Source organism: Austrofundulus limnaeus, unplaced genomic scaffold, assembly GCF_001266775.1.
Source record: "Austrofundulus limnaeus strain Quisiro unplaced genomic scaffold, Austrofundulus_limnaeus-1.0 Scaffold0, whole genome shotgun sequence".
In the NCBI taxonomy this organism is placed as follows: domain Eukaryota; kingdom Metazoa; phylum Chordata; class Actinopteri; order Cyprinodontiformes; family Rivulidae; genus Austrofundulus; species Austrofundulus limnaeus.
This window is the reverse complement of record NW_013952402.1, coordinates 6,362,428-6,374,643: the sequence shown is the minus strand read 5'-3', so window position 1 is coordinate 6,374,643 and position 12,216 is coordinate 6,362,428. Positions and strand designations below refer to the sequence as shown.

The 12,216-nt window shown below is 42.3% G+C and overlaps 1 protein-coding gene across 1 annotated transcript in view; it reads right to left on the bottom strand.

The window, feature by feature from the left end:
• The window catches only part of pcnx2 (pecanex 2), a gene marked incomplete in the record, with an annotated part of 27,793 nt that extends 16,036 nt beyond the window's left edge, over positions 1–11,757 (bottom strand). The window contains 20 exon segments of the mRNA XM_014033969.1: positions 78–204; positions 316–425; positions 512–603; positions 831–941; positions 1,074–1,245; positions 1,465–1,497; positions 2,065–2,218; positions 2,358–2,500; positions 2,673–2,808; positions 3,542–3,620; positions 3,766–3,902; positions 4,009–4,156; positions 5,495–5,663; positions 5,759–6,235; positions 6,353–6,547; positions 6,641–7,143; positions 7,242–7,278; positions 7,351–7,468; positions 9,846–10,045; positions 11,247–11,757. Coding sequence (XP_013889423.1) covers positions 78–204; positions 316–425; positions 512–603; positions 831–941; positions 1,074–1,245; positions 1,465–1,497; positions 2,065–2,218; positions 2,358–2,500; positions 2,673–2,808; positions 3,542–3,620; positions 3,766–3,902; positions 4,009–4,156; positions 5,495–5,663; positions 5,759–6,235; positions 6,353–6,547; positions 6,641–7,143; positions 7,242–7,278; positions 7,351–7,468; positions 9,846–10,045; positions 11,247–11,399 — 3,294 coding nt within the window.
• Positions 11,758–12,216: the final 459 nt, after the last annotated feature.

Genomic DNA, 12,216 nt, shown 5'->3' with positions numbered 1-12,216 from the left:
CTATTGAACTGACAAAAAAATACTAAAACTGCATCATTGCAACATCTTTCCTTTAAAACGTCTCAATCCAGATTTACCATGGAGTTCTGCAGTTTCTCAGGCAGCGGGTCCTTAATCTCCGCGTTGTTCTCCTCCGCCTCCTCCTCCTCCTCCTCTTCTTTGACTTCCACGAGCGCAGGCATGATCTTTGACTTGATCAGAGATCTGGAATTGAAAATGTGTTTGATTGGATTTTTCTCACGAAACGCATTAAAGGAGTAACAAGCTAAATTCAAGTTTTTTGTGTGTGTTTAAATACTCGRAGGAACAACTCACAGCAGCACAGACGGGTCGCTGCTCTGCCGGCTGAGGTGGTAGGAGAACACGACCAAAAGGCCACAAAAACCCGAGAACAGGGCGGGGGTGTGCTGCTCGTCCCACGGCTCCTGTGATGTCGCACACATCAGGGATTATCAGATCTGCTTTTTACAAATCTGCCACTGTCAGTCCTTTTTTTGCTTTTTTTTCTCACCTTGAGAGCTCCAAAGCAGAAACCGTAGAGCAGAAACAGAGCGATCAGGCTGCGGAGGATGCTGTAGATGGCAGAGACGAGGCTCGTGGCAGCTGAGATTGACACATTACATCGGGGATGAAAACATACTTAGTCAGGAGAAACAGTAACAAGATACGATCGGCTGGCTTAATCAGAATTTAGCAACATATTTCAACAATATATAGTGAAGAATATGAAGCAGCTGCCATGCTCTGATGGCTACCTGGGATTTTCTGTGTTCAAGTCTCCATCTATTACCTGGATTTATTTATGAAAAATAGTAATCACTGTTATTAACCTGTTCCTCCGAAGACATGAATGTCGACCTGCTCCAGCAGGTAGATGGTGAAAGTGTTAATCTGAGGGAAAAGGCCCACCAGAAAGGTGAAAGGGAAGCAGTAGGTAAAACCTGTTTCAGGCACAAAACAAAAACACATTTCTTATTATTTTTATAGACTGGACCCGGTGCAAAAAGTTCAGAAATGGATGCAGAAAAGCAGCTGGGCAGATGTGAAAGAAACACGTTTGCGTTCCTGCTCACCGACGAGCAGGTCTCGTGTGAAGCGCAGGACGTCGTAGCAGATGATGGTGACTCCGTACAGAGTGGAAACGGGCAGGTCTTTCCTCCTCAGCAGCTGCTCCAGGAGCCAAATCAGAGCGCAGAAAATACAAAAGTAGGCCGCTCGGCTGTAAGCAACCAGCTGGTTGTGGCCCTGGTGACACAGAGTTAGACGTTTGCTTGCATGCCTACTTCTAGAGTAGCATAAATTTGGGTTTTGGCGCGATGACGGCGAGTTCCAAAGAGCTTCTGATATTTATTGTTGATAAAGAAAAGTACAATAACAGGATTTTTTTTTAAAAAGTCAAGACATCTAATATCCAAATCAGACTATAATAAATAGTGACGTTTTACAACAAAGTTACAAACTCACATGTGTTGGTGACGCTGCATCAGGTTGAACACTCTGAAAAATAAATTAATAGAAGTCAGTATTGAGCTAATATCACTAAAGCACAAAAAAATTAAAGTCTTTTCATGCCAGAGTATTAAACAAAGATCATTATGATTAAGATTAAAGTTATAGCCTTTTAAACAAAACTTGTAAATTTCATAATATATGATCTGGAGTGTGTAGATGTTTCTAGTATGTATTGGAGATGACATTTGACAACTAACRCATTAAATTTCAGCGCAATATATGTAAAACTGGTTGAGTTACAATTCTTTTATGAGTTTGCTAAGGCTGATTATCATCCAGTGTTTACATCCTGAAAGTTTCATAAAATCCATCCAGTGTTCACTCGAAAAACAGATGTAGAGGATTTAATTTAAAAAAATCTGCCAACTAATGCAAAGTAAGTGTGTTACCTTTACTCAGTTCAGCTGAGTGCAAACAGTTGATTTATATTTTTAATTTAATCCGTTCTATCTTGTTTTTTGATGGAGATATTTTGCTAACAGATCTAGTGAACTACAACAGATAATGCCAAAGTTTTAAGCAAAGATCTTGTATGCGATGTGGAGGGTTTACCTTCAGTAGAGAATACTGGCAGCTGGCGATGACCAGGCAGAACTGAAAGACCCAGAAGTCTTTGAAGCAGCCGTGGTTTAGAAGCACAAAACCCAGAAAGGAAACCAAAAAGGCCATGATGATCGCAACCAGATTCTCCAGAACATCCTGGTTCCTTTTAAAAAGAAACAAACACAAGCAAAGGTAATAAATGGGTCACAGCAGTGCCTGTACGTGTAACCTGCTCACAAAGGAAAAACCCATGATTTAAACTAGACGTTACCGTTAGAGGACTGATTTAAAGGATGAGTCACCTGTCCAGAAGCGCGAGCAGAGTGAGTCGGTCGTACAAAATACTGATCCACTTCCCAGGAAACAGCTGAAGTTTGTAATAAATTTTCTTGGTCGGCTTCTCCTGCGTTGATGTCTCCGATGACTCGTCCAAGGAGTCCTCTTCCTGGTTCACAAGAACAACATTAAACACAAATCATTCAGCAGTCAAACACAGACACACTAAAATGTGTCAGATTCAAGTTCGCCATTTTTAACTAGCATGTCAAAGGATTCTCCTTAAGGTTAATTGGATCGTAGAGTACAGTTTGAAGAATGAAAGGAGAGAAGAAGGAGACCTGAAAGATCTCAGGGTGCGTCCTTCGTGGTCGCAGCCTGTGTGCAGGAATGATGCGCCGCTGGAAAGGACAGTCTGCGTGAGTGCCCGCCGTGCCCTCCTGACACTCTGAGTTGGACGACGTTGACAGAAGATCACTGACAACACAAACAGAGAGAGAACAAAGTTAGACAAAAAAAAAAACTAAARGATTTGTGTGTGGATGCTAAGTGCCAAATGATTGCTTAAACAGAGACTGAAACTGAGTTATTAAAGCTAAAAGACATAGAACATAAACTAAAGCTAGACTCGTTTAAACCTGAAAGAAGCAAAATGGCAGCTTAAAGCAAAAGCTGGAAAAAAGTTAGCAAACAGGCTAAAAGCAGCAAAACTCTAGCTGAAAACAACAAACTAGTTAAAGATTAGCTAAAAGCTAAAAGTAGCAAAACGGTAGCCAGAAGCTAAAATAAGCAAACACTTACTAAAAAAATGCAAAAAGCAGCAAAAGGCTAAAAGTAGCATAAAATGAATAAAGAGCAAAAATTGTTCCCTTTATAATTTGATTTTTTTAAAGAACAATGTTTTTTAAATAACTGATAAAAGCAGAATGTATTTTCCTATGATGAAAATATTTGTAAAGTTAGAAGTTAAAAGTTACAAATACCAAAAGTCAGAGCATCCTAAGCTTAACATTTTGACATTCAAAGGCCTTTTAAAGCAGAAAGTACACAGAAGCAGAATAAAGATTAAAAACAGGACAATAGTGTAAACGCTGATTCACACAACAAATCTGACCGAATTAATTATTTATAAGATGGTAAGAAATTTGCTGCAGGTGAAGCAGATAATAAAAAGGACTTGAAGAGGTGAAGAAATGATTTGAGCACACACCACATGTTGCCTGTGATGAGCTCTGCTCCTAGTGGCAGGTTGAGGGCTCTCTCTGCATACAGCTTMCGAGGTCTGTCCCCTGATGAGACACAAAGAGACAAAAAGCTCATGAAGCTTTTTTTATCAGGAGGAATAGTGTGGGGAAAATTAGCTTTACAAACAGGCGGGCGTATACAGGATCTTATGGCAAAGAGTGATCAAAACGCAGACAGGTTGGTGCTTACTGTGTACAGTATGGAAGGTGTAGGCCTCCTCTTTATTTGTGGCCTCGGGTCTGCAGATGACCTGCAGCATGGAGCTCTCAGACTGGGATGTTTGAGAGGGAAGGGAATCATAGTCCGGATCCTTCTCTGTCTGTGGACTGTAAAAAAAACTGTAAAAGTTCCATCTTTGARCTCCACGTGTCTGTGCTCATAACTACATGTGTTTTTCAAAAAGACAAATAAAAGGTATTTTCAGACATTTACCTGTCAGGGGAGACTATTGGGATGTGTGTTGGTGGGATGGCCTGCAGTGTGTTCGTTGGGAGGCTGGTGGGAGGTTTGGGGCGCTCTGATTTGTTCTCAGTGTTGGGTTCTGATGTTGCATCCGGCCTGGGGCTTGCACTCTGATTTTCTGTACAAAGACAAAACAGAAGTACTTCTTTTTACCGTGCTGTTGGCAGTAAAGGAAATAACACTCGTCTGAGCTTCCCTATGTGTTTTGCTCGCTGGCTAAAAAAAGCTGAATAGCGGTTTCTATTAATCCTTCTTCTACTGAAGCCTCATCTTTACCATGTTTTGTTTGTTTATTTGGTTTATTTCGAACATGTTAACTATATACAGATGATTATTTTAAGCAAAGAAGAGTGAAACAAAGAATAAAGAAGAAAAATTAAAGGAAATTCAAAGGAAAATTAAAGGAAAATACAAGGAACATTAGATTAAATTAATATTAAAAAGTGCACAAATTTGGCTACATTTTCTTTATGTAAAATTGACTCTTAATATTGCAATTCCCCAGTGTTGGATCTGGATGAGAACTTATAAACATACAGAAGTGACATGAATTTTAAAGTACTGGTGCTCAAAAATACAGAACTTTGTATTTATTTACGTATAAAGGTATTTTTCTTATGAAAAAGAGGTGTTAGAGAATATTGACTTACATTATCATGTTTCAGGAGATAAATAGAGCTGTTTTTTTTATCTGTGATGTCTAATAAGTACTACTTGTGCAACCATTGGAGATGATTAATAATAAAATGTCAAGGTTTAAGTATTGTAAAAGGAATTTTACATTTAATTAGAATGTTATACATTTCTTGTATAACTGATTAACATTAATTACTGTATGATTTAGCTGATCTAAAAGCACCATTGGTTAAATATTAATAGTGGAGTACCTCTGGGATCTATTCCTGGGCCTGTATCATTTTATTATCACTTTTATTTAACAAACTGCCCAAAAAAGCCAGTACAATTACAGCATCAGTCTTACGAGGGTATGTAAAACAAAAAGTTAAGGTTGGCAAGCTTAGAAAACATAAGAATTAGGGGAAATTTTATCAAAGTATACAAATTATTTCCTTATTTAGAGTCAGTTCATTATAATGCTTTCTTTATATTGGACTTAAAGGGCATAAACTGTCAATGGGTGTAAAGAGATGTAGATTAAATGTTGGTATCAAAAGGTGCTTACTACATTTGTATTTTGGCATATTTTATACTTAATGAATATTTTAATCTCATGTTAAATGTGTCCTTTTATATACTTTGTGTGCAATTTTCACAAAACCAAAAGAATTATTATGAATTGTTAAACTGTATGATCTTAGCAATAATGGGCAGTAAAGGGATTTTTTTATACGTATGTGTTATTGGTCAAACAATAAAAGCAATAGTGGAAATTTTATTCCAGCAAACATCTGCAGCTTTCTCTTTTTACATGTTTAGATAAAGAARATGGACCAACCTTCCTCTTCAGCAGTCAGTTTGCTGTCTTTCTTCTCTTCCTGTGTGCTCCCACCTCCTCCTCTCATACTGAGGGACCCTAACAAGGAAACAAACTCCAAAAAATTGGATTCGTTGGGAATCTGTCCCTCTTTGGCCTCCAGGTCGGACTTGGAACTGGTCATGGTGTTCTGGTAAAAAGAAAAAAAAATACATAACATATTTGTGAGTGTATTTTGTTTTTTATAATGACAAAAATAGAAGCAGGGGATAGAGCTGAGCGTACCACATTATGTGTTCGCTCTGAGAGCAGATCTTTCCCGCTGTCCATGCTTAGTCCTCGGATGTGGGTCCTTCCGCCCGGTCCGTAGCGGCCCACGGCCGGCGGCAAGCGCAGGAACCCTCGTGAATCCACGTTTGGCTCYGAAGGGTCCGTATCATCAGGGTGGGAGTGGACGTCGATGCCTGATGAGCTGTTGTCATTCATCAGCTGTGGACTTGGTGAGCTGTCGGACTGCAGTCCTCGACGCTCCTGGTCTGGATCCGGGTGCTCCAGCAGCGTGGAGGACTCGGGACTACTTGTTTCTCTACACAAGTGGAACTCTTCGCTCTGGCTCGTGGTCCGCTGACGTTTGGGCGTGGTGTCCTCCCTCTCCGAACGGCTCGCCTCCTCCCCATCCTCCTGCTTCTGCCTCTCCTCCTCAGGAGAGTCGAAGGTGATGACGGGGATCTTGATGTGACATTCTCCCGCGTCCTTTTGAGCCTTGCAGTACACACACACACATGCACACACAGATTTGTCGCACACACACACACACACGCACTTCTAAATGACAAATCTCTGACTTTTAAAAATCCGGTTAAAGTTGTTCTGTCTGACCTGTGCGTTCTCCAGAAGGCTCTGCTTGACTCTCTCCTCCAGCTGAGCAGCCGTCTGAGGGTCGCAGCTCATGGTGATTATGATCTTGATGGTGTCGCTGTCGTCCAGGTGGGCGGACGCRGGGCCCGGACTGGAGGTATCAACCAGAACCACCTCAATCTCATCAGAGCAGTATGCTTCCTCCATCAGATCAGGCTGAGACAYGGTACGAGGGAGAAGAAAATACTTTTTATATTAACTCTTAGATGTCACAACATGCAGATTTTGTGCGTCTCTTTTGGAGCCCACCTGTTCTGGAGACTCTGGGATGTCAATGAACTCGTCCTGCTCGTTGTTTGGGGTCTCCGGTGAGTTGTCCAAGTGCTCTCTAGCCCCCTCACTTCCCTCCTCGCTCTCGTCCCCGCTCCCTTTTGAAGGTGGCAACCCTTCGTCAGCCGTCTCCCCGTCCTCTGCCTCGTTCTCCTCCGTCTCTTCTGTTCTCATCTCRGAGTCTTTTTCCGGTACCCTCCCCTCCTCCGATCGATCGTTTTTCCTCATCGTGGACTTCTGAGCGTCCGCTCCTTCTGTCGCAGCTCCWGCTTCAGTTCTGTCCGTGTGCGTTTTCCTCAACTCAGCATCAGACTTGGGACAGGAGTCTTGTTTGWCAGCTCGGGACGGGGACCTCTGCTGGGCCTGCAGCAGCGGGGCGTCCTGCTCTGGGTTGGGGCTGGAGAGATCATCTGGAGAAAGCTCAGGCTTCGGCTGTGGACTTCCTGCCGCGGGCTTTTCTTCCGCAGGAACCTCCCTCTGTCCTGAAGTAAAAAGAAAGCATGCATTTATTTTTGGAATGGCTAATAATGTCATTTATTTTTTTAGGTTGTGTTGAAATCTAAAGAAAAATTTGTATCACCTTCAGCCGTTTTCACCTCCTCTGACTTGGAGCAGTCCTGTAAGAGAGAAAACAAACATGTAAGTGTTAAGCATCAGCAAAGTGTTTCTGTTACTCATCTTTCACATACCACCCCTATCAGTCCTGGGTCWGTCTCAGTCTGTTTCACCGTCACCTGGATCACTGGGCTGGGACGCTTTCGAGCCAGCGTTGTTATGGCAACGCCGTCAGGTACAGTGCTGCTCTTTCTGTTGGACAATAAATAAATAAACAAGAGATGGGGAGCAATGGAACCGTGACGCCACCTAATCTAAGGTGGGAGTTCATCTACTTTATTTTCATGAGACATTTTTTCCTAGCATTTTAGGTTTTTAGTATAAAAATAAACAAACATATAGAGCACGTGTAAAACTCAAGGCCCGTGGGCCAAATGTGGCCTGCGGGTGACTCACGTTTGGCCCGCCAAGGGGGTATCCCCCCCCAAAAAATAATATATATACACACTGGGGAGAACAAGTATTTGATACACTGTTGATTTTTCAGGTTTTCCCACTTGCAAAGCTTGTAGATGACTGTAATTTTAATCATAGGTACTCTTCAACTGTGAGTGATGGAATCTAAAACAAAAATCCAGAAAAATACAATGTATGATTTTTAAATAATTAATTTCCATTTTATTGTGTGAAATAAGTATTTGATACACCAGARAAATGAAACTTAATATTTGGTACAGAAACCTTTGTTTGCAATTACAGAGATCAGACGTTTCCTGTAGTTCTTGACCAGGTTTGCACACACTGCAGCAGGGATTTTGGCCCACTCCTCCATACAGATCTCCTCYAGAGCCTTCAGGTTTCGGGGCTGTCGCTGGGCCACACGGACTTTAAGCTCCCTCCAAAGATTTTCTATTGGATTCAGGTCTGGAGACTGGCTAGGCCACTCCAGGACCTTAAGATGTTTCCTACGGAGCCACTCTTTAGTTGCCCTGGCTGTGTGTTTTGGGTCGTTATCATGCTGGAAGACCCAGCCACGACCCATCTTCAGTTCCATTACTGAGGGAAGGAGGTTGTTGGCCAAAATCTCAYGATACATGGCCCCATCCATCCTTCCCACAATATGGTACAGTCATCCTGTCCCCTTTGCAGAAAAGCATCCCCAAAGAATGATGTTTCTACCACCATGCTTCACGGTTGGGATGGTGTTCTTGGGGTTGTACTCATCATTCTTCTTCCTCCAAACATGACGAGAGAGTTTAAACCAAAAAATTCTATTTTTATCTCATCAGACCACATGACCTTCTCCCATTCCTCCTCTGGATCATTCAGATGGTCATTTGCAAACATCAGACGGGCTTTGACATGCGTTGGCTTGAGGAAGGGCACCTTGCGTGCACTGCAGGAGTTTGTAGAGTGTTACTGATTGTTTTCTTTGAGACTGTGGTCCCAGCTCTATTCAGGTCATTGACCAGGTCCTGCCGTGTAGTTCTGGGCTCATTCCTCACCTTCCTCAAGATCAATGATGCTCCACAAGGTAAGATCTTGCATGGCGCCCCAGACCGAGGGAGATTTTCCGTTATTTTGTATTTCTTCCATTTTCTAATAATTGCACCAATTGTTGTTGCCTTCTCACCAAGCTGCTTGCCYATTGTCCTGTAGCCCATCCCAGCCTTGTGCAGGTCTACAATTTTATCCCTGATGTCCTTACACAGCTCTCTGGTCTTGGGCATTGGGGAGATGCTGGAGTCTGATTGATTGAGTGTGTGGACAGGTGTCTTTTATACAGGTAACGAGTTCAAACAGGTGCAGTTAATACAGGTAATGAGTGGAGAACAGGAGGGCTTCTTAAAGAAGAACTAACATGTCTGTGAGAGCCAAAATTCTTACTGGTTGATAGATGATCAAATACTTATTTCACACAATAAAATGGAAATTAATTATTTAAAAATCATACATTGTATTTTTCTGGATTTTTGTTTTAGATTYYATCACTCACAGTTGAAGAGTACCTATGATGAAATTTACAGTCTTTTTCTCTATTTCTGTATTTATTTCAGATTTAGTCAGAAATAAATAAATAAACGTTTAGTTCTCATCAGTGTTTAAAAGAGGACGTGTTAAAACACTGTTTAGTCAAAGTTAAACATGAAACGTCAAAGTGCCACCATAACGCTCMTGTGGCCCTCGGTGAAAATGAGTTTGACACCTCTGAAGAGAATAAAGCCAGTTTGAGTCTGAGCTTGTTGCAGCCATACAAAGTGCAAGAACTGATGGGTTTCCTTTTTAGCTGCTGACAAGTGTGTTACAGGAAATAACCTGACTGAAAATCACTRACATAAGTTTATTTTTTCACCAAGGATGAAAGAAAACTTTTGAAAGAGTCTCACTCTGAGACACTCGATCATGAAATCAAATCGGAAAGAGGCATTAGAAAAAACAAGGACAAAAAGGGAAAATAAAGACTCTGTATTTGCTTTTAATCTAGAATGAGTTCTGAGGCCTCAGTGTACTTTTTCTCATAATTATGTTGTTTCTTTAGGGATTTAGGCCTCTAGCCTAGATTTCACAATAGCCAGCCTAACAGCACATCAGCTGGAGCAAAAATACCATTTTAAATATATATTATCACCTGATGCCGGCTGGCAAGCAGGAGTCCGAGGCGTTGCTCTTCTTCTCCTGGGTCTTGCTGAGGTCGGACAGACTGCGGACCACCACTTCGCCCTCATCGAACATCAGGTGCAGCCGATAGTTGGCCATCTTGATGAGGATGAAGAAGACRGTGATGGAAGTGCAGTAGATGCTCAGAGCCATGGTAGTAGGTGGCAGGGCCTGTGGAGGGATGAACGTAAAACAGCTGAATGAGACTCAAGTCCTTCCTTTGCGTTTTTTTGGTCACACAAACTCCGGCGCATGTTTCAGCAAACCATAAAACCTGATTTGATCATTGTTAGGGATTACTGAAGTTTACTGATCCCAGACTGCGGATGGCTCAAAGCAAAAGAGCCGGAGGATAAAACTTAGAATCATGCATCAAACTGATACATGAGTCATACTTTGCTAGACAGAAATTTGGCTGTATCGGATGTTTGCACGGGCAGATTTACAACCTGGTGACGCGCCTCTCCTTGAACTTTTGTTTTGTTTTGCAGGAAACTCAATACGCGTGTCTGCACAAAGACTCAAGTCATCGTTAGTAACAAAATGATAAGAAATAAAGTGGTTTCACTTTCACTTACGCAAGGGATGTATCTCACAACAAGTGGTGTCCAAATTAATGTTTGAATCAAGACTCATTTGATTATCTGGACCCAGATCAGTTATTTAATTGTAGTCAAATTATTATTATTTTTTCTATGTTTACACATCATTTATTTTAGGCAGCACAGCTTTTCTAGTATTTACGGTAATTCTCATGTTTTGCTTCTTAGCCCACCAAGTCTGAAAAAAAAAACAATATGGTGACTTGATGAGAGAAGAAAATAACTTTACTTAAAGAGAACTTAAATATAGCCTAGAGCTTTACAGAAAAAAAATGTTAGATTGACCTAGTAGAGACCATTTCTTTAAAACTTTGACTCAGAGCTAGATTATTACAAGGGCTGCAGCTTGTAGCCTATTGTCACATCTGCTCCATCTGGAATAAAGCCTGATTTATGGGGACATTTTTTGGTATAAAAGACTGAAGATGCAGCTTGAATGTTCAGTGAAGGTTTGGTTGAAAGGTCAGAAAGACAACAAATTATTGAACATGTGATGGAAAGGATGCAGGTTTGTGATCCACAAGAACAGTTCCTGYCTCCACCACTGTCACATCCAGGAGCAGGCATGCGTTCCGTCACTGCGTGCACGCAGGGGGGGAAAAAAACACACTGCTACGGTGCCTCGCTTTTCTACTCACGGTACATGTAGTCACGTCATGACACTGTCACGTTCTCCTAAACCTGTTATGAAATGTGAAGACGATGCTATCTGCAGCTCACGCACCTCCGCGGCCTTGAACGTCATGTTCCTCCACGGGAGGAGCACTCACCAGATGGAGAGACAAGGGGAACATCAGGAGAAAGATCCACAGATAGAGGTGGCAGCAGTTGTTGAATTTGTTTTGGTCCGGGTCGTGGTACCATCCCCCGGTCAGAGATGCCCAGACTCCCTGACGCAGGGTCTGCACAACCTGGGAGCCCATCTCTACTGCCGCCGCCTCCTCCTCCTCCTCCTCCTCCTCCTCCTCCTGCTCCTCCTCTCCGCTCAGGTTGGACGGATGATGGTGGGGATGATGCTGATGCTGCAGGGCTACAATGGGTTGATCTCCTCTCTGTGTGCTGCTGTCGCTACGCCTCCATGTTGGAGCGACGCAGCGCGGCTCCGGAGCYCTCCTTCATCGGCCTGCCTCGGTGATTCTCGGTTTTCCGTTTGCCTTCGCCCGTCCGGATCTCGAATCCTGCCTCGCTGCTGCCGCGGTCCTCATCTTGACCCGCTCGTCTCTCCTCTTTCCTCCCTCTCTCGCTCTCTCTCTCTCCTCGGATCGTACAGATGCGCAGCTCTGACAGCCCCCTCCCCTCCTCCTCTTCCTCCTGCCTCTCTGTCCCTTTAAATCCCACCTTGCCACGTTGTTTGAAAGTCTCAAAACCCACTGTGCGATGTGCTACGCGTTTATTATTAGAGGTAATCAGCTGTACAAACACATGGAGGCTTCATAAATGTAAATGGTAAACATTATAGTTGTTTTTTACTGTTTTAATTTATATTGCCACGCACCTGTGCGTGCAGAAGCGTTATGGTCCATTATTATATGGAGCCCATTAAGAGCCATAAATAAAAACAAAATATGGGAAAGCCAGTATCTCTCTTGACTGGCTGTTTATAGCAAGAAAGTGGGTGAACTGAGCTCTATACTGTGGGGTGCCGTTTGTAAAGTTACAGTCAAAAATTACCACCAATATTTTTTGTTTTATTTAGCCTTTTATAAGTAAAAAAAAGAACAGATTTATTTTTCAAAGTCA